The 22,864-nt window shown below is 38.6% G+C and overlaps 2 protein-coding genes across 2 annotated transcripts in view; both read right to left on the bottom strand.

The window, feature by feature from the left end:
• The window catches only part of LOC127535137 (NLR family CARD domain-containing protein 3-like), a 76,161-nt gene that overhangs the window by 7,317 nt on the left and 45,980 nt on the right, over positions 1–22,864 (bottom strand). Inside the window, exons 3-5 of the mRNA XM_051952199.1 lie at positions 4,392–4,521; positions 3,105–3,340; positions 1,191–2,985 (exon numbers count right to left, since the gene is read on the bottom strand). Coding sequence (XP_051808159.1) covers positions 1,191–2,985; positions 3,105–3,336 — 2,027 coding nt within the window. The 5' untranslated portion in view covers positions 3,337–3,340; positions 4,392–4,521. The remainder of the gene's footprint in view (positions 1–1,190; positions 2,986–3,104; positions 3,341–4,391; positions 4,522–22,864) is intronic.
• The window catches only part of LOC127535101 (NACHT, LRR and PYD domains-containing protein 12-like), a 54,526-nt gene continuing 46,001 nt past the window's right edge, over positions 14,340–22,864 (bottom strand). The window contains exons 11-14 of the mRNA XM_051952102.1: positions 22,340–22,513; positions 21,556–21,732; positions 17,327–17,500; positions 14,340–16,055 (exon numbers count right to left, since the gene is read on the bottom strand). Of these exons, the coding sequence (XP_051808062.1) occupies positions 16,037–16,055; positions 17,327–17,500; positions 21,556–21,732; positions 22,340–22,513 (544 nt within the window). The 3' untranslated portion in view covers positions 14,340–16,036. The remainder of the gene's footprint in view (positions 16,056–17,326; positions 17,501–21,555; positions 21,733–22,339; positions 22,514–22,864) is intronic.

Raw genomic sequence — 22,864 nt, 5'->3', positions numbered from 1 at the left:
ACCAAAAGCTGAAGGCTCAGTAGTGTGGTTGATTTGTTTACTGATGGTCTGAATGTTTCGTGTTTTAAACAGTGTTTTCTTTTCTGTAAGTGGCAGTAGGGATTGGTCAGTTTGTTTTATGGGGGTGGGCTTTTTAATTGATATTTTTTAGTTCTTTTTTATATTGTTAAAATTTCAATAAAGATATCAAACACTAAAACCAACAGCTGAGTTCAGATCAGTAAAATGCTCCATGACTCAGTCCAACACACTTTGCAGCGTCAGTCTTTGTATGATCAGTAGTTTATGGAGCCTCATGTCCACGTTAACAAGCTTTAGATAGAAACTGTTGGACAAGTGACTCAATCACTTCACTGATCTCAGGATTATTCTCCACCTGAGAAACCAAATCACTGTTCCAGCATCAACATCATCTCATCATTGTCACATGTGGCCACAGCAGCTGCTTCAGCTCAACTTAGAAACTCACTTTAAATCATCACATTCATTTTTCTATCCAGAACATTTCTGAAACAACTTCAAAGTCCTTCAAAGGCAGAAAAACTCAACGGACACACGACACTCAGAAAAGAAGAAATAAAGAGTCAGCAAAGAAAAGCAGGAACAATGATTAAATAAAAACAAAGAACTCAATAGAAATCTATTCATAACAGTGACAGCAATAAATTCATCAAATTCATTCTTTCAGACTTAAAAAATGTTCTTTGTAAATGATACAGATCTTATTTTAAACTCTAAAGAGAGAAATCAGGTCAAAGCTGTTTGTCTGATTAGAAAAGATTTCAGAACCTCCTCATGTGAAAATAACTTCACTGCTTCACTGAAAACTGTAAAATGCTTCCACATAAAGAACCTCTACAGTTCTTCATGAGTTTCAGCAGATCTGCATGTTTCCTCCATCAGCCAAAGGAAGAACCTCAGAAGAAAAAACTGTCTGATGGAACAATTATTAGAATTAAAGAGAAAAACTGTCTTCATTCATTTATCAGCTTCAAACACAAGAAAATAAAAAATCTACATTTTCACAGCGTTTGAAGCAGCTGAAGAACATCTGAGACTAAACACAGCTGACATGTGATGTTTGAAATAAACAAGTGGAACATTAAGAAGAATGAGATGTTCTAGTGAGAACATCTGAAGAACTGAACTACTGATCTACACTGACTGATGTTCATCACATCTGGACTCACCCAGCCTTTCTGCAGTTCCTCACAGCTGGAATCAGTCTCAGTTTTCCCTCCACTGATGTTCTGTACTTCTTCAGGTCCAACTCATCCAGAACCTCCTCTGACATCTGCAGCATGTAGGCCAGAGCTGAGCAGTGGATCTCAGAGAGTTCCTTCTCTGATCTGTTCTCTGACTGCAGGAACTCTTGGATCTCCTGATGAACTGAGAGATCCTTCATCTCCATCAGACAGTGGAAGATGTTGATGCTTCTGTCTGGAGACATTTCATCATTCTTCATCTCCTTCAGTTTCTTGATGATTCTCTGGATTGTTTCTGAACGTTTCTTTGTCTGACCCAGCAGACCTCTTAAGAGTCTCTGGTTGGACTCCAGACAGAGGCCATGAAGGAAACGAACAAACAGGTCCAGGTGACCATTTTTACTTCTGAGGGATTTCTCCATGACTCTGTCCAGGAACATACTCAGAGTGTGTCTCTTCTTGTCTTTCCAGTCTTCTCCCAGGAACTTCTCCAGCACCTCAGTGTTCCTGTTGGTGTAACAGTGGAACATGTAGACTGCAGCCAGAAACTCCTGAATGCTCAGATGAACAAAGCAGTAGACTGCTTTCTGGAACATCACACACTCTCTTCTGAAGATCTGGGTACAAACTCCTGACAACACCGAGGCCTCTGTCACATCCAGACCACACTGCTCCAGGTCTTCTTGGTAGAACATGATGTTTCCTTTCTCCAGATGTTCGAAGGCCAGCCTCCCCAGCTTCAGAAGAACTTTCTTGTCAGCTTTCGTCAGCTCCTGTGGACTCGTCTCATGTCCCTCATGGTACTTGTTCTTCTTCCTGTGTGTCTGAACCAGCAGGAAGTGTGAGAACATGTCAGTCATGGTCTTGGGCAGCTCTCCTCTCTGCTCTGTGCTCAACATGTGCTCCAGAACTGTAGCAGTGATCCAGCAGAACACTGGGAGTCGACACATGATGTGGAGGTTCCTGGATGTCTTCATGTGGGAGATGATTGTGCTGGAGCGCTCTTCATCACTGAACCTCCTCCTGAAGTACTCCTCCTTCTGGCCGTCGGTGAAGCCTCGTACTTCTGTTAACCTGTCCACACGTTTAGGAGGGATCTGATTGGCTGCCGCAGGGCGGGAAGTGATCCAGACCAGAGCCGAGGGAAGCAGATTCCCCTCCATGAGGTTCACCAGCAGAACGTCCAGCGACGACTTCTGGCTGACGTCAGACACAACCTCCCTGTTGGAGAAATCCAGTGAAAGTCTGCTTTCATCCAGACCGTCAAAGATGAACAAAAGTTTACAGACAGCCAGCTGCTCTGCCGTCACCTTCTGTAACGTTGGATGGAAAACATGGAGCAGCGTGAGAAGACTGTGCTGCTCATCTCTGATCAAGTTCAGCTCCCTGAACGGAAGCACCACCACCACACTGACGTCTTGGTTTTCTCCGCCCTCTGCCCAGTCCAGAGTGAACTTCCGCACTGAGAAGGTTTTTCCGATGCCAGCCACGCCGTTGGTCAGGACCACTCTGATGGCTCTCTGCTGCTCAGGTAAGGCTTTGAAGATGTCCTGGCACCTGATGGGAATGTCATGGAGGCTCTTCTTGGAATCTGTCTCCAGCTGCTTCACCTCATGTTGGACATCAGCCTCTCCACTGTGTCCCTCTGTGATGTAGAGCTCAGTGTAGATCCTGTTCAGGAGGGTTCCACCTCCTGTTTCATCACTTCCTTCAGTCACATGTTCACATCTCCTCCTCAGACTCATCTTATGTTCCTGCAGAACCTCCTGCAGACCAACACCTGCTCACAGACCAGACAAACAATCAGACTCAACAAACACAAACATCTTTCATGTCTGGACAACACAACAACAAGCTCAGTTTCCACACATCAGTCCACCAGCAGATGTTCAGTCTTACTTTGTCCACAGCTGCTCTGACTGGCTGTCTGCAGTCCACCTCTGGTTCTGGATCTTTTTCCACACTGGGGACAGGAGGAGTGTCCTGATGGAGCAGACTGGTCCCAGTATGAGCTGATGCACTGTCTGCAGAACCAGTGTCCACAGCTGCTAGAGACTGGATCCTTCAGGACGTCCTGACACCGAGCACAGCAGGACGGCTGCTCCTCCACACAAACTCTCCTCCTCTTCATCACTCTGTCAACACATTTATTCATCACTCAGATCATCTGGAGAAAAACATCCACATCTGACACCACAGTGCAGAAGAGAACAGTAAAAGTGAGGCTACTGTTCTGTCTGAGTTCAGCTGCTAATAAAAAGCTGTTTCCTTTTATTATTAACTCCAGTCAATTCTTTTCCCATCAGCTGTCTGATTAAACTCTGACTGATCTGCCTGCAGTTTGCTGTTAATACAAACTCAACACTTTGTGCAGCAGCTTCACAGTAACAGCCTTCCATCACAGACAGCTGCTTCTGTTCTTCACTGCTTTACACTCACTTTGATCAGCTCAGCTCGGCTCAGTTCACTTTCAACTCAGAGCAGAAATCATGTAAAAACTGTGACAGAGCAGCAGCCTCAGACTCACAGCGTTCAGCTTTCATTTCAAACATCTGGATCATTAGAACCAGGAACCAAAGAAGACCAACCACAACATCAACTACACATCTGGAGAACATTCTTTCACTCTGAAAATCTTTACAGTGGCTTCAACATTGGGCTGAAGATGTTTGAATATTGGGTGTAAATAGTGAAATCCAGGTTTTCAGGTGTTTTACCACAGAAACACCATCAGAACTTCTGCTTCTAAAACCCAGACCAGGATCCATCTCAGTCTGAAAGAGTTCTGCATTCTGACCACTGTGTGACTGTTTCAGCAGAACATCTTCCTTCATCCTAAAACCTTCATCTTCCATCAGGTCAGTTTACAGCAGAAACACTTTCTTACTTTGTGTCTGAGGGTTCAGGTTCTTTACTGAACCACAGAGGTTCTCCTTTGGACCAGTCACTCTTCATGGACAGACAGCTGGAGGCTGCAGATTCTTCTCTCTGTCTGCTGAAACACATGTTTGTTCTCTCATTAATCACTGATCTATTCTGAGATGAAAACAGGACAAATGATTTCTATTTGTGTCACAAAGACCTTTTCAAAGTTCATTTTAATCTACTGACTAAAATCAACAATATATAATTGACAGATGTAATTATAAAGGAGACACATTAACAAGTTAGAGGCAGTTTTCTTACTTTGTGTCTGAGGGTTCAGGTTCATTACTGAATCTGGAGGATCTCCTTTGGACCAGTCACTCTTCATGGACAGACAGCTGGAGGCTGGAAACTCCTCCTCCTCATAAACACTCATCTTGAGGACTTCAGTCTGAGAGGAAAACCAGCAACACTGACTGAGAGCTCAGGAAATAATAAAAGTCAAAGGAACACACAAGTTCAGATTTGTCTTCATTTCAGTTCTTTGTCCACAGACGTGAACTCTGAAAAAAGTCCTCAGAGAGAAAACTGAAAAGTTGTTTCCTCTTTCCTTCTTCCCTCTTATATTTCACCTCTGATAATAAATCCAAATGTTGCTCAAACAGCGTCTGCAGTTGATCTCTGACACGTCAAACTCTTCATTCATGTTGGAAAACTGTCACACAAAGTGCTGGAAATACTTTCAGATCCCAGTTTATCAGGTGAACCCCAACAGTGTTTCCTTCTTCTGGACCTGGTTCTCTGCTGCACCAACACCTTTACTTACTGACATCTATAAATATCTGTCCAGTATAAAATGTAGAAGAGGAAGTGAACCAGTTTTCAGTAAAGATCATTCAGCAGATTCAAATCTTCCTCAGCAGTCAGTATTAAAACACTCCTGTGATCTAAAAACACCAAGAACAGAAATAAGGTTTTCTGACAGCAGAACAATAATAAAGTTAAACGAACTCTCACCTTGTTGTCCTCCTCTGTCGACTGGAAAATGGAGTCTGAACTCTTCATTTCCTCATTCTGTCCTTGACTCACTCAGAGCTGCTCCTCCTTTGTTTCCTAGAAATCACATGACTACAGGTAACTCCAGGTAGATGTGGGCAGACCTGCAGCTGAACATTAATGACTCATCACAGCCTCAGAGATGCAATAAAATCAGCTCAAAGTACTTTACTGCAGTTTGTAGACGGTTTATTTCATTGTTTTTGATTCATCAGAACTTCTATCACTTGTTCCTAAAAACATGAGTCAGAAATAATGAGCACAGAAACAGAAATGATTGTAAAATGACCAATTTGATGAAAATGACCACAAACAGACAAAAATGATCACATTTCTGCTGTCAGGTTTCAGTCTTGTCATCATCCATCCATTATCAATGATTATAAATTGTTCACACACTTAATAAATGTCTGTTTTTGTTGTATTTCATGTTGTCTCTCTTCCTTCTGTCTGCAGTGTTATAACTTTGTCCTGTTCTTATTTATAAATCTGTGAGTACTGAGGCTCTGAAATCAATAATCTTGAACATTTTGAGGCTTTAAAAGCCAACAATATATATAATAAAGACATTCTTTGTATATTTTTCTCATTTTGAGTTTAGTTGCTCACATATTTCCCTGAAAAGTCATCTTTTATTAGAGATTTATTCGCTGTAAGTAGGACTGCTTTAATCCTGGTTTTATTCATGTTGATCATTAATTTATGAATGCTTTATAGGCCAGTTAGAAGAGGTTCAAAGCTTTGGGCTTTGTGGTGTTTAATTAGTAAATAATTGATGAAAACATGCAGTTTATTCATGAATAAATAGATTTAGTTTCAAACTGCTCCATAAAGTCTTGATAAATGATCTGCAGTGAACTTTATGACTTATTGGAAGCTGATATTTCTTCCTTGGGTTTACTTTCACTGGATGTGTTTTAAATCCTGCTGATGACCCTGATTACAGAGTATTTCTGACAGCTCAGGTCTGTTATTCTACTGGAGGTGAAACGTTCACAGGAGACTGAGTTAAAGGAGGCGAGAAAAGCTTTTGAGTTCTATCAAAACACTAAGTTTTATCCGCTTCAACTGTTCCTCTTTGTGTGACTTTTATTCATTCTGTAAACTTTCTGTGTTGTTGCTTCTTGTCAGTTTGTGTCGTTAGTCTTCAGGAGGATATCAGCAGATAAAAATGTCAATTAAACCATCAGAAAGTGAACTTTTTAGCAGCTCATCCTACATTTTACAGCATTTCTTTGTTTAGATGGTGTTGAATTTCCATGATCACCTCTTACAGCCAGAACTTGAAGGTTTCAGACGTTTTTTCTTCACATTTCCCTCCAACCACTTCAACTGTTTATCCATTAGTTTAACAAGTATTAACAATTTAACACAAACCTATTTACTGAATTCACTGATATTTAAGTAGAATGTAATCCAACATTTATTAAACTGCCTTTAACTGTTCATTTATTCCAATATTTAAAGATATAAAACTGCTTATTCCACTAATTTATCTTCTCTACATGTATTTTTAAGTTAATTATTGCTAAACTATTATGTTGTCTTTTACTTCAGCTGTTTATTACTTTAACTCACGACAGAATGAAATATTTATCTTCGTAAGCAGCCAACAGATTATTCAGCTACTTTTAGATATTTACTTTTAGCAACAATGTCATGAATTATTTAGCTTTTACTGTTTTATTGATAAGCTTTGATTTAATCATTCATGTTAGCTATTTAGTCCTGACCACCAGTTACCTTTACTGTATTGTTATTTATACACTTTACTATCATTTATTTCTGAATTTATTCGACGGTTTCCGGCCACAAACATAAAATGGCGGACACGTTGATCGTTGAACTTCTTCAACTGAACCTTCCAGCTCCAGAGAAAGTTCCAAGAGAGCGTCAAGTTTCTGCTGCTTTTCTAAGCAAATAAAATTAATATACAAATAATCAAATATCAAACATTAAAGTGTTTAAAAGCTGCTAACATTACCTTCACACGGAGGATTGACCGGAGAGCACGTCAGAAGATTCTCAGTAAGAACGAAACGGAAAGTTTGACAGAGAGGCGTTTAGGTTCAAGTGAAAAAATCAGACATCAGAGAGTTGAGCTGGAGAAGAACCGCGTTTAGGAAAATAAAACACCGTGAAAGATCTCTAAATGTTTGTTTTTATCGTTGTAATCTGACACTGGGAATCCAAAACATGACGAACCATACATTAAAGAATTTATCCTACTTTTATGTGAGCGTTATTATTGTTGTTGTTGTTGTTGTTGTTATGCATTTTATACTCTGCTCTCTGCTGTATTTGTACTGTCATTCATCAATATCTTCATTTATTTTGATGTCAGACACATGAGAGCTCTTCTGATTATTAGTAAAGTCACCCTCATTCATACAACACATGAAAAATAAAATCAGATGTTGTTGCAAAGCGCTTTCCTGAAGACAAATAAGATCAGTTTGACAAATTAAATGAACAAGTTTAAATAGTGAGGTTAAGACCCTACAGTATTACTAATCATAGACCTAACATGTTTAAATATGAAGGTTTAGACCCAACAGTGTTATAAATTATGGAGATTAATCAGACTAATTTAAATATTAAGACAAAGACCCTCCAGTATTATTAACTACATAAACACATTTAGAACTGAAGTATTTATTATTAGTTTAAAAGTTACACAGAACACGTTAAAGACAAAATGTCCCAGGAAGGAAATGCTGTAAAAATCTATTCTTTATTTTTCTGTAAAACAAATATTATGTATATTTTTTTCCTCCACTTTGACTGAGTTCCGTTTCTTTCACCAAAATCCCTCCTGACGATCACGACTAAATATACATTAATTATCAGGATTATAGCCCTTTAAGTGGCTGTTATTTTACCTGGGACCACTGCTGTTTTTTCCAAAATCATTTTAAAAATGGAATATTTTGACATCCTAAAAGGTAAATGAACATTCATAAAATACCAACATTTGCTGCTGATTTAAATACAGCAAAAAATTCTGTGAAAGATGTGCTGTTAATGTGGTTAAAAATATAAATAATAATAATATAAAAGTTACCATTTGTAAAAATACAGATTTTTGATTTGGTCTGTTTTTGTTTGTTTGTTTGTTTGTTTTACAGTTCACATGTAAATTATGTTTTTCTCTTTGATTTTACTGTAATTTATCAAAACAGTGAAAATCCATGAAATAACATTAAATCGATCAACAAATGACAGTTAAATATTTATTATTTACAGTATTTACTGTACGAAATGACAATGAAACATCAAGTTACCTTTTTCTTTCAAATAATTTCCAAAAACTGCCACACTGAGATAATATCAGTTTGAAAATGTTCCGTTTCTTAAAGTAATCTGATTACAGTCAGAGTGTCGTGTGCATTTCTTCCAGTGATAAACCAATGCAGCAGCTGCTTTGCTATGAAAGCTACAGCTAACATACATGACTAAGAAGTGATTTTTGGAGTCCAGAAATGTTTGTGATCACTAAGAAATGCCGTTGAATCAAAGCTGTGAGGGAGCCTCCTGAACAACAACAGACCTGCTGCTTGTTGAGCTTTTCATGAGCGATGGGACCACAGACAGAGACGTAACACATATCAGCCTTTCTATTCACTGACTTGGTTCTTCCACGTAGCCGTCTGCTGTAACTCTGACAGAAAGAAACAGAAAGAAACTGTTAACAGCACAGACAATGTGTAACAGGGTCAGTAGAGCAGTGATGGTTTTATTATTAATTGTGCTGTTAGTGATGTAGAATATACCATCTATGTTTTTATTTGATTCTTCTTTTGTTGTAATTACACAAAGTGTGGTCTGCCTCAGAGTTGTTGTGTGGAACCTTTGCTGGGGGCTCCTGTATCCCTACGTGCACTTTTGTCCGCTACACGGCATCCTATAAATGTATTTTCCCGCCTTACCTCTCCCCTTTTGTTCATGTATTCAGAAAGAGAGGGAAGCGATTGTGCAGCTGGGATTTGTGTTTTAATCTTCTGGAATTATGAGTTGACTTTCCGTTTCTGACGTGTGCGTTGTTTGATTTTTATAGGAGCTCAAACCGATCAGACGGATGATTTTGTGTGTTTTTTTGTCTGCTGTAAAGAACAAACGGAGATGGCCTTCAGTGAGATATATGTGTCAGAGGTCATCACAACGCAGAGAAAGAAGCCACCGGTTACAAATGCTAACCTGAAAAAACCCACATTTGAGCTTTCCTCTCTGATACCGATGCATTTCGTCCTCATCGCTGCTCAGAAAGTCATTTTAAAAGATGTAAGTCACTCATTTAACAAACCTACTAGAATCCTGACTCACTTTTAAAGAAGAACACAGAAAGACAAGACGAATTCTGACATGTTTTAAACAGCAAAAAGCACATTCTGTCGTTTTGTTTTAGTGCATGTGGCTCTGCAGACACGTGTGAAGATCTTCATGACTGAGCTTTTCTCTCATGTTTCTTAACTGTACAGTGGATGTGTTCACCTCACATCTTCCAGCAATGCGCTCAACACAGAGAAATGATGACGGATATGAGGCGTCTGTTCCCTTCAAGTTCCAAACTTCTACTGACCTTCCATAAAAACGTCCGTCTGGATGGGGATAAATCCAGGAAACTCCTACAATTACATGTGTGAAAGTGGTCGTCTTTGACGTGACATTAATATCTATGAAGTGCTTTATAACGGCTGGTGGTGGTTCTGTCAGAGGGTCTAGGATGGGTTCTTTAACCCTCGTGTCGTCCTGCGGGTCAAATTGACCCGTTTGAACGTTTGAAAAGGTGGAAAAAAGATATTTTCACAGTGAAACTTCTGATGTCCACATTTTCTTCATTTTTGGGACATTTATGAACACTAAAAAAAGAAATGTTCAATAAATGTTTCTTAAGAACATTCACAAAAAATCAACCAAAATCCAGCGAATTTCGCTGGATTTTGGTTGATTTTTTGTGAATGTTCTTAAGAAAATATCAGATGTTTTACTGCTATATATGTAATCACTTTAGATATTTTTAGGATTTTTTTAGAAGATTTTTACAAGGATTTTCTTGCCATATTTGTTTTTTTAATTATATTTTTTAAGGGAAACTTTGAAGAAACTGTCTGAACTTTCTTCCTGAAGGTTTTGCAAATTTTTCATTGAATTTTTGGATTTTTTTCGGACAAGGAAACAATATTATTTGCTTCCCGTAAATGAGGACAACAGGAGGGTTAAAACTGTTGAAACCACCGATCATAGACATATTCTGACCTTTCTGCTCTCGATCCGTCATTCAAATATGTTTCCTGTTTGCATGAAATGTCAAAACGGTCCACTGTAGTTGGGTCTTTCCACAACAGGAGGACATTTGGGCTTCGAAATGTTTGAAAAATACACCTTCTCTTTTACAATTTTCTGCTACATATTCATCATCATATATGCATTATAATCAAACATATAAAAAACATTTATATTAAGTGTGATTATTGCCAACAAACAAATATTATCTGTAAAATAAGAACGCTGCCTTAAATACAGTGAAATGTTGTGATTTTATGGTCAAATGTTGGAAAAGAACAAATTACTGAACGAGTAAACACTAAATAATTCTGCAGATTTTCTCAGATAATATCCAGCTAAATCATAGAAACATTAATCATATTACTTTAGACATTGCAGACCAAAACAGCAGAAAAGAATGACTGTATTTTTATAAATATGAATTTGTTCTTTTGCAGCGTTTGTAGTTTCTGTTCTGTGAAAATCTTTCTTTTACAGATATTTAAGAAAAAGAAATGTGGTATGTTATAGACTGAAAAATACCTTGATTATATCATATATCATTTTACAATTTCTGTGTCTTAAATAAATATAAAATTAAAGTGTGAATAAACTCCCAGTATTTCTGTGCTCTAGTTTCGCCCCCTGCAGGAGCAGTCAGGAGCTGCAACAACATTGATCCAGACTGCCTGGAAGAAATATTCACCTCCTTGGATGTTTCACTCTTTGTTGCTTTAAAATAAGACGTCATGGTCGAAATAATTAGTTTTTTCTGACAAGAATTTGCAAAAATAATAGAAACAATAATATCAAAAGTGAAAACGGATTTTTACTAAATCATATCAATGAATGTCAAATATAAAAGATAAAGTGAATGATTGCAGAAATATTGATCCCCTTTACAGTGACTGACCTAATTCAACAGAAGTCCAGCTAGTTGATGCAAGTAATGTCACAATTAGTGAAGTGGAGATGACCTGAATGCAGTTAATGTTTGTCAGTGACTGTGATATAAAAACACTTGGATCTGGAAGGTTCAGTCTCTGGTTCATCAATATTCCAGCTACAACTAACATGAAGACAAAAGAACACTCCAAGCAGCTCCTAAAAAAGATGATTGAAAAGTAGAAGTCAGGCAGTGGTGGTTCTAGACAGTTTCAGCTGGAGGGGGGCAGTTCAATCAGACTGAGCTTTCTCTGTTTATACAAAGTTGTTGTAGTCAGTGTATTATAGTGGACATTAAAGAGCAAAACACAACGTTCAAAATCATACGGCATTTTATTTTAATGGATGCTTCTGGCAAACAGATAAATAAAAAGGATTTAAGTCTGTGGCTCAACAAATTTAAACACGTCAACACCTTATTTATAGTCTTTAGTCGTGCAAATTAAACAGTTTTTTAATCAACTTTTTCTATCAATTATTTCTATCAACTTTACTCAACAGGTTTTCTTGTGTCGTGCAAACATTTAAAGAAATGCACATTCAACCCAGACTGAAAAAAGCAGAAAAACTCCTCAGCATGTTATTTCTGCTCAGCTTTAGTTTGTTGTTCAGAGGTGGCTTTCTTGTGGCAAACGGAAATCAGTACACCTCTAAGGATGAACTCTGGCGCACGGTGAAAGCTGCCGCAGATGGAGTAAGCAAAGAGACCATCAAAGAACTGACCAGTTCGGTTGACAGGCGTCTGATAGCTGTGATCCAGAAGAAAGGTGGATATGTCAGCAAGTGATCTCCTGAACATTGTGTACCAGTAAATGGGACTTGTTGCTGAATATTCATGGTTATTTGTTGGTTAATAAATATATTTTGGTTCGTTTTCAGTAGTTTTGGTTTCATCTTCGCCCGATAAATATAAAAAAATCCAGGGCTTAAAGTGAGAAAAAATCCTGAGCCTGAACTTCTAAGATCCAATTTATAGTGTCAATAAATGTATTTAAATGTGTTTTAAAACTCACTAAAACACAATATATATGAGATTCTATCAATTCAGAGCAAATATGAGGTCAGCTGGTGAAAATAATGCCCATTATGATCCCACTATTTTATTGTTGCTCAAATGTAAAACCTTACTTGGCCAAAACTCAAGGCATTTTAGAAAGTGCTCCAAGTCAGATTTTTTTGTGTGTTGATGTTTCAATACCACATCACTGTAATTGCAAAGATTTATTTTAGTGTAAATGGGAAAAAAATCATGAAAATCAAGTACATGTATTATCAATAACTTTTAATATTTTTTATCTCTTCAGTAGATTTAACAAGAACTCAAAACAACACCAACCACAACAAAACTGCTACAAAACTAACTCAATTTAAATGTTTCTGTTTTTTATCTATATTTTGGGAAGAAAAAACGGTGAAAAGCAGCCTAAGAACATTCTTATTTAACTACCTATCCATTATTCATTTCACACAACCCATACGTTCATTCTGTTCTTACTAATAATATTTGCTTAAGATTGGAGAGTTTTTGTTTGTGGCTAGACATCATTCGGATGCATAAGGTCACAAAATCTGCTGAGAGCTATTTAACTCATTATTACAAACATCCTATATGTCCTCAAATAAAAAAGGTTCATATCACCTAAGCTACATTCAGTTTGTGCATATTTAACTAAACAGATGTTCTGAGGAGAATAATGGGACAAATCCGTATGGCTTGATCTTTGATTTTTTCCTTTCAAAATAAAATCCAGCAAACTAAATAGCTGTTTCCTTTTTTTCTTTTGCCGTTGAAAAACACATAGAAAATGTTTAAAGATAAAGAAATCAAACAAAATCAACACCTTCTGTTTTTGTTACTTTTTTAAATTCAATACCTAAGCCCGTTTGTTTTTATTTTGTGGCGAAACCATGGGGACTGTGGGGCGTGCACGCGCATCGCCACTGACGCACTTACGCCAATGGGGCGAGTCAACACTCCGCGGCTCAGGGATCGCGGCAGCGACTGCTCTCTTTGTTAATCAGCAGAGACACATCCTCTCTCCTCTGTCACACAAAGTCTGAGCAAACTTTAGTATCTGCGTCTTTGGGCTAAAAACAAGCTCCAACGCTACTGACCAGTGATCAGCTGCTCGATTCTTCACCGCACCACTCACAGATTGGAGCTCCGTGCGCTCTGGAGAGACCAGGCAGCCACAGGGCTGGGACACGTGGAATGGGTATACAGTCCAAGCAGAAATAAAATAAATAATATGCAATATATATCAATGTGTTTCCAGTAATTCCCTTTAAATATAATTACAAAAAACACCAACAAATATTGCAAATTTGGATTTTGTTTGTGGGATACTGTTATTGCTTATCAGTGGCTCAGCAGCACTGACGATGCCGAACCAAGAGGGCGCAGCATATCGTGCGCCCAGCAGTCGATGCGCACTCGCAGTTAGAAAACTGTAATTGGATAAAAGTTCTATCAGAAAGTCGCATGCCTGGACAGAAGGTGTATATTTTTTAATGTAGGATTTGGAGTTTGATTGATTAAAGCGGAGCAACTGAATGCACAATGACGCACATGCTTGGAGCCTTCAGGACGGAGATGGATGAAATTTTTTAAATGGTACACTTCTATGCGCCGGAAATCCGGAGCGGCGCCGGAAAACTTTAAGCTCTGAAAATCTGATCTGCATAATAACTTTAAACACTTCTCACATAGCATTTTCCTTAAATTATTCTAAAATACCTTTAATTTTTGCGTATAAATATCACTGGGCTTTTTTAACAGTTTTAGTTCTTCAATATAAATCAAACTTCCAAATTTGAGCGAATGAACATGAATATTTCCTTCGATATTCTCTGATAACATACTTGCATAATAACTTTAAACAGGCTGTAATCCTGCACTGACACAAACATCCTGAAACTTACTGCACACTCTGCAGCCTGACATCAACCTCCAACGGATCATGTCAACATTAACTGCAGTTCTCCATCATTCAGTGTGGAGCTTGTCAGAAGCGGATTCTTTGGTACTGTTAATGAGGAAAAAACACTCGGAGACAAGGATGACTCAGAGTCAAAATATTCATTTAAGAATATTTAGTAAAAACGCATTGGATAGTACAGAAATGCATGCATGCAGACTCTCTGTTGATCTAGCTGACATCAGATCTGGCTTAAAACTAAGACAATATTCCTCTGCATGCAGCTGTTCACAACAAAGAGCGAATTCTAAACTATTACATGAGTTTTTAACTAAGAAGCTGTTGTCTTCTGATTGGTTCACACTGCCGGATGTCTTCAGTCTTCGTCCAACCACAGCCGTCTTCACCCTGTATTGAGAGTACTTTGCATGTGTGTGTATGTGCCTGCCTGAGGTGTGACTTCCTGTGAGTTTTACACAGACTACAACTCTGCTCTCTGCAGACAACAGGTCTGAGCTTCTTGCTCAATTTATGCTGAGCTTTGAGTTTTATTAATTCAGCTTATTAAATTTATTTTTCATAATAATACAACAATATCAATAATTTAATTATTTGTATAAGGCAGATTAATCTGATTTTATCCCTATTTTAATCTAGGATCCTCATAGGTTAATATAAGATTTCTATGCCTGTCCCCAATTTACTGTTAATTTAAGACATTGTTGATTACATTTTCTTTTAAGTATTTTTCTTATGAACATTATATTCTAATCTTAATTCCCCAATATTGTTTTATGGTTTAATACTTTAACTTTTATTCTTGTTTAAACATCTAGCTGTTGTTTGAACCTTTTGCCCTGTCTCTGTCCACTGTGAGTACGTGACAAGTTGCACATCTCTGTAACCTCAGACCCCCCTCTTTCTTCCAGGTATTGCATAGTTTTAACGGATGTTCTTTATTTTTAATTTTAAAACTGTCACCTGTCCACACTAAACTGCCATCCTAGATGTTATTCTTATTTCAGTTTGTTAGTTTGAAGCGAGGGGGAGAGTTTTCCCCTCAGCTCTTTGAAAGGTCAGTTGTAACCATAAGCCTTTAGTCAAGTGGAACATCAAGCATTTACCTTAAACACACTTTCCTTTAAGTTAGATGTTGAAACCTGCACAACCTGCTTAGATCAACACTTTTCCAGGTTATGAGCTAGAACTCAAACATGCATTCATAAGCACTTTATTACATTTGATTATAGGGTTAATACAAGTTGCAAGCACACATAATATGATCAACGAAGGTTAATGATGAATGTAAGTAATAAGTAAAAGAGTAATTAAATGATGATTGTAAGTAATGAATAAAAGTAATAACATGATGATCATGAGTAATAAGCAAAAGTGATTAATATGATGATTGTGAGTAAAAGTGATAAAATGATGATCCTAAGCAATAAGTAAGAAATAATTAAAATGATGATTATAAGTGATAAGTAAAAAAGTAATAAAATGATGATTGTAATTGATAAGCAAAAGAGTAATTAAAATGATTATAAGTAATAAGCAGAAAGGAATAAAAAACATGATAGTTTAATACATATGTAAAATGAATATTCCCCACAAGCTGCAACACTAAACTACACAGTGACAACAACACACTTTACACTGGTTCCCAGTCCACCTCCCAGTAACATGGTCCAGTCAGAGTCTCTACACACCAGCTGCTGCTGCTGCTTCAACCTCTGGATCATCAGGACACACTTCATCCTCTCAGCACAAACACCGTCCTGATCAGTGCCGTGGATTCCATCTGCAGAGAGAAGAAGAGAGAACAGAGGAGATCAATGAGTCCACAGTGGAAACAAACTGCTGACAGTCATCAAGCTTCATTCCTGCACAAACTCTTCACTCATGGATTTACTGCTGCTCCATTTAAACCAACAGTCTCTGAGTGTCCATCAACATCTCATCTGCTCTAGAAAAACTCACTCAGAGTCTGGCAGCAAAGGAACACTAAATATGTTCAAATGCTTCTGGAAGCTTCTAAACCTGGAAAAATACTGAGAATCAAACAGGAAATGTCTAAAATACAGATATTTTTAGCAGATTTAAGTTCAGATAAACAATCATTTTATGGTCAAACATTGTAAAAGAACAAATTAATATTTGTAGAAATGCAGATTTTTCATGTTGATGTTATTTACAGTTTTGGTCTGTTGTTTAATTTTACATTCACATGGAAGTTCATTATTTTCTCTGATTTTATTACTAATTATCTGTAATTTAAAAATTATCAGATATCAGAGAAACAGTTCAATTATTTACCATTTTATAATCCTTAAAATACATCATTTTCTCCTCAAATAGCAGCACATATCTGTACAATATTTTATTTTTACACATTTTTTCACATTACAAATGTGTGATTTCAGAGGAAAACTTTGTAAAAGAACATTGACATTTGTAAAAGTATATTATTGTACAAGTGAAAGGATTTACAGTTTTATCCTCTTTTTAATGGTTTGTATGTAAATTTACACTTTTTTCTCCTGATTTTACTCCAAATGATCTGTAACTGAACAAAGTGATCAAATGTGTGTAAAATGAGAGGAAATGTTGAGAGAATGACTGAATGTAAAGATGCTGCTGTGAAATAAGAGCCGCTGGTTTACAGGCTTCAGTCTCACTGATCTCAGAGCTGTGACAAACATCAGACTGATCAGCTGATCACTGTTGAAATGAGACAACAAACAGAGAGATCAGATCTGATGGACACTTTGATGAAGGAGGACCACTGTCTCTGCACATCTGGAAGGCTGTCAGCTGGAATCAGCGTCATTTCCTCAACACATCAACACAACAACAGTCGGCTTCACATCCACTCAAACACACCATGACAACAAGCTTGTGGCTCCTCTGATTGGCTGACTGCTGTCTCTGTGTTTCTGTCACCGTTCTGCTCTCACAGCTTCACTGAGAAGCTGCAGGTTTACAGGAGACACTGGATCTTTGCTTTGATACTGACTGTGTTTAGTAGAAAACTGAAGAAAGCAGCAGAGACTGATGGAACCTTCTACTTACTCCAGAGTCTTCAGGCTGCAGTCTGGACTCTCCACAAGATCTAACAGATGTTTCACTGATGAATGCTGCAGGTTGTTCCTGCTCAGGTCCAGATGTTCCAGATGGGAGGGGTTGGATTTCAGAGCTGAGACCAGAGAATCACAGCTGATCTCTGACAAACTGCAGCCCCACAATCTGAATAAAGAATAAAAGATGTGAGTTGAGGAGACAAAGTTCCTGATTGAAATCATTCAGAGTTTCATTTTGCCTTCAGAGCTGCAGAAATCTGGATTTCTTTTTTTGAAATTCTCTTCATATTTGAATTGAAAAGGCAAATTATTACGATTCCAAACATGTCGTATTTACAGCAACAAAGACTGTGTTGTCTTTCCAATATTTTCATTCTTTACATCACTCTTTTTGATGCAGAACAACAACAGAACGGGGGAGCCAGACATTTGTAGTCATCTTCACAACATTTGAGAGAGAAAAAATCATTAATAAAAAGATTTTAGACAAAGAAAACTGATTGTATCTAGTTGTGAGTAGATTCAAGTAAAATCATGCCTTATGGCTTTTACATACTCAGTCCATCTTACAGAACTTCTCTTTCTACACTTTCAGGGAAAATGTCAACTTTTCCATCATGTAAACCTCGTGTACAATGTCAGTCTATTCCTCAGTAGTGGGTGGTTCCACTTTTAACCACTTTCTCCTCATGCTTTTCTGATTCCTTGCCAATAATATACAAAGTCATTTCTTGTCATTAACATCACAGTTGTCAAACAGAATGTCGCCCAAATACATGACTTCACATTGAAAAGGAATATTCTCCAAACAGATTCTTTATGTGTTCATGGACCCGTTCCCAGTAAGGTCTAATAATCTGGCAGTCAGAACACATGAAAGTGGTTGGCTTCATTAGCTCCACAGAGTCTCCAACAGGTAGCACCCCGACCCAGACGTGGCTTCTGAACAGGTGGAACAAAAAATCTCACCTTTTTCCAGCACAACTCTCTCCATGTATTTGAACCTGTTGAGACCCGCTGTAGCTGACATGTTCTCTCCCAGCTCTCACTAGATATTGAAACATTTCCTTCTCTTTCCCATTTCCTCTTCATCTATTCTGTCTTGTCTTTTTCAACTGTAAAATGCCATGATAGAGCTTAGATACAATTCTGTTGCATGATCTGGATTTGAGTAAAGATACAAACACCTGTAGGAACCCTGTAGCTCCTCTTCCAGGTTCCACTTTTAAGTTCTGCTTAAAGTAATGTCTGACCTGCAAGTACCTGGAAAAGTGGTCTGACCGTAATCCCTGTTTATTCCGTAGTGCTTCAAAGCTTTGGAATGTACCATCATCATGGATAAAGGAACAATAGTTTGCTACAACTTTAAGGTCCAATTCCTAAATCTGCTGTCGTACTTATTAGGTGTAAACTCAGAGTTGTTCGCACACCACCTCCACATTTTGGGCAAGTCTCCTAAATTGAAGATTTTCACAATTTCCTGCCAGGATTTCAAAACAATGTCTGACAGGGTTCCTCTGAAACCATCACTTCTTTCTGTGGTTTGCTGTCTGCTAATAGGGCCATTACTGGGATTCCTTTTACTTTTGGACCTTCTAAGTCCTTCCATCCTGCCGTGTATGTTGGTGAATAGAAACAAATGAACCGTCTCAGCTGGGCTGAGTAGGAATATTCTTGGAGGCAGGGAAGGCCCATTCCACCTCTTTCTTTTCTTAATTGTACAGTTTTAGATTTAATCCTGCCTCTTGTACGCTGCCATAGAAACCTTGAAATGACCCTGTCCCATTCTTCACATTGATTGTGTGGTATTTGGACTGGTAGACACTGAAACAGGTAAAGCATTCTTGGAGCACGTTCATTCTGACTGACTCAATCCTGGAGTAGAAGTTGAGCAGATAAAGCCACTGTCTTTACTTCAGTCATCTCACAGCTCCAAATGATGGAAAGGATGAAGGAGAGAGTTTGTGCCGCTGGTGAGCTTCCACTTACAGTGTTGCAGTGATGAGACACACAACAGGTGCTGACAGGTGAGGAGATTCTTCTACTCACTGACTTCTATCAGCTCAGCACAGAGAACTTTAAGGACACTTTAGCTTTGACTCTGGACTCAGTCTGGACTTTATGACTCCCTGCTACATTTAAAAAGAAAAACTAGGCATCATATACATCAGAAGGAAGGCTCATCTCCCTTCCTGATTCAATCAGCTTCAATATGGAATAATCCAAGTTTAAAAATAGGAGCAAAGGTGTTATTTTGGAAAGACTGGCATGCTGGGGGGATCCAGTTTCTTGGATGTCTCTACCAGAACAACATCCTGAGAACATTGGATGAACTGAGAGAGCTCTACAACATCAGAGGAGAGACTTCTGGAGATTCCTGCAGCTTAGAGACTGTCTATCTAAGAAAACCTCAACAGGGAATAGGTTCTCTAGACAATGCTCTTCATGCTCTAAATTGAAATTGTTGAGAAGTCGTCCACACCTGGAAAGACAAATTTACACATTTCCTATTGATCAATTTAGTGGTGCTACCAGAGGTCTAAAAGCTGTATGGGAAAGGGATTTAAAGAAACATACGAGGATGAAGTGTCACGGCTCCCTTCTCACCCCCGTCCTTCCCACCTGACCTCCCCAATACCCTTTTCCCATCTGGTTCTTCCTCCCTCTCCTGTTCCCCTGCCCTGTCTGTCTTGCCTGTCTCCCATCCACTCCTCTGCCCTGTCTCTCCCCCTGCAGCTCGGTGCCTGAGTGGAGTCTTGCTTCTCAGCTGACTCCACTCAGGCAATCAACCACCTCCACGGCTCCCGGACAGCTGAGAGACATCACGCTGATTAATCACCCCTGCAATAAGAACCGGCTCATCCTTCCACTCCCTGCCAGATTGTTGAACAAGAACCATGCAGTTCAGTTCACTCTCTTGCCTCTCACAAGATCTGTTTTGAGTTCCTGCCTTGTTTTCTTACGTTGTTTTTTCCTGCCTCCACACAGTTCAGCTGTCCGGGATCCCTGCCATTCTCCTTCCCCTCCGGCTCTCCCCAGACCAGTCATCACCGGTTTCCCCTGCCTGGACCCCCACTCCTGCCTGGACCCCCACTCCTACTTGGACCCCTTCTGTCCCTGCCTGGAACCCCCCGCTCCTGCACCCTGGTTTTCCCCCACCGAGCCACCATTTCACCCCCAGCAAAAAAACACTTTCATTCCAACCAGCCTTGGTAGTGTGGCTCTCTGCTCGGGTCCAACCAGCTCAGTTCGTGACATGAAGAGTGGAAGAACTCACTGAAACATTTGCTGAAACCAATGAGAGATGCCAGCTCTAAACTAATTCAATTTAAAATATTTAACAGATTGTATTGGACACTGGTGAGAATGTAAAGGACAGGAATGGGACGGTCAGACCTCTGCTGGTGATGCCATACAGACAGAGGTGATCTTGTTCACATGTTCTATGTCTGTCTGAGCCTAGCTACCTACTGGCAGAGGGTCATGGTGAAGATCAGTAGCAGTGTGGGTACAGGGGCTGATTTTACTCCTGCTCTTTACCTCCTGAACAGCCTGAAAGGAAACCAAAGAATGGACGGGAAGAAAGCTCAGAGGATAAAGGTTGACCTTACTACAGCTCAGAGGGTCATACTGAGGCATTGGAGGGTGGACTGCAGCCCTGCTTATTCTGAATGGATCACTGTCTTGGCAGAAACTGCCTCTTATAAGAAACTCATAAACAAAATAAATGGGAATATAGACACCTGTGTAGAAACACCAGAGAATCAAACTTCAATGATACTTGACATATACATGAACCAAAACCAAGCTGACAGTGCAGGATGTTCAACTGGTGGGACGGAGATGGAATTTAGGTAGAGAGAAAACTGTTTCCTTCCAGACATGCTTGACATCATATTATTTATAATATGGATATTTTTTGTTTGTTTGGCTCTCTTTCATTTATTAAATTATCTCCTAACTTTTCATGTTCTCTAATATTTAAAAGTACTTTTAAATTGTTCATATAATTCTACATTATTCTCATTTTTATTTTGTGTTCAATGTATTTATGTATCTCTGCTCTCCTGTGTTATGGATGTTTCTGGAGGGAATAATAATAAATTTAAATAAAAAGAGAAACTGTTTGGATGATTCACATCAGTCATTAAAACTGATGTGAAAAAAGTAACATTCACCCCAAGATGAGAACTTTGAATCAATGAAAACATGATGTCTGACCTCAGAGTCTTCAGGATGCAGTCTGGACTCTCCAGAAAACCACTCAGATGTTTCAATCCTGAATCCTTCAGGGAGTCGTTCCTGCTCAGGTCCAGATGTTCCAGATGGGAGGGGTTGGACTTCAGAGCTGAGACCAGAGAATCACAGCTGATCTTTGACAAATCGCAGTTCTCCAATCTGAATAAAGAATAAAAGATGGAGATAAAATCATTGATGATCCATCAGATGTGTTCAGGTTCTCAATGTGCAGATCAACATTACTTTGTCCTCATCAATCAGCTTTTCTCTAAAAGCAGCACAGTGACTTTGTCCTTCTCTTATTGTGGATCATCATCATGTCAGCCTTCTACACACATCATCCACATGTCAGCTCAACATTCATCCACCTATTCATGTCCACACATCAATAACATGCTGCATCATCAACAGGATCAGGATCAGTCAAATAAAACTCAACACAAACCAAAGAAATATTTCTGCTTCACTAAACTTTGTCACTTCAAACTGATCTGAGTTCAGAAGATCTTCTGGATCCAGATGTGACTCTTCAGCACAAATTACAAACATTCATTTACTTTAACAACTAACACTCAACATTTTCTACACTTTCTGATACAAACACTCCACTTTTGTCACAACAAACTGAATTTAGGACAAAATCAGAAAATCTGAAGCAGAGCAGATTTACAGCTTCATGGATGGAAGTTCTGTTGAACAGAAATGAGCTTCAGTTGTCATTAAACACATCAGATCTACAACAGTAACAGACAGACAGTGAACTGACTCCAGAGTCTTCAGGATGCAGTCTGGACTCTCCAGAAAACCACTCAGATGTTTCACTGATGAATCCTTCAGGTCGTTTCTGCTCAGGTCCAGATGTTCCAGATGGGAGGGGTTGGACTTCAGAGCTGAGACCAGAGAATCACAGCTGATCTTTGACAAACTGCAGTCCGCCAATCTGAATAAAGAATAAAAGATGTGAGTTGAGGAGACAAAGTTCCTGATTGAAATCATTCAGAGTTTCATTTTGCCTTCAGAGCTGCAGAAATCTGGATTTCTTTTTTTTTAAAATTCTCTTTTCATTTGAATTGAAAAGGCAAATTATTACGATTCCAAACATGTCGTATTTACAGCAACAAAGACTGTGTTGTCTTTCCAATATTTTCATTCTTTACATCACTCTTTTTGATGCAGAACAACAACAGAACGGGGGAGCCAGACATTTGTAGTCATCTTCACAACATTTGAGAGAGAAAAAATCATTAATAAAAAGATTTTAGACAAAGAAAACTGATTGTATCTAGTTGTG

The sequence above is a fragment of the Acanthochromis polyacanthus genome, chromosome 8 (assembly GCF_021347895.1).
Source record: "Acanthochromis polyacanthus isolate Apoly-LR-REF ecotype Palm Island chromosome 8, KAUST_Apoly_ChrSc, whole genome shotgun sequence".
In the NCBI taxonomy this organism is placed as follows: Eukaryota; Metazoa; Chordata; class Actinopteri; family Pomacentridae; genus Acanthochromis; species Acanthochromis polyacanthus.
This window is presented reverse-complemented; position numbering and strand designations above follow the sequence as displayed.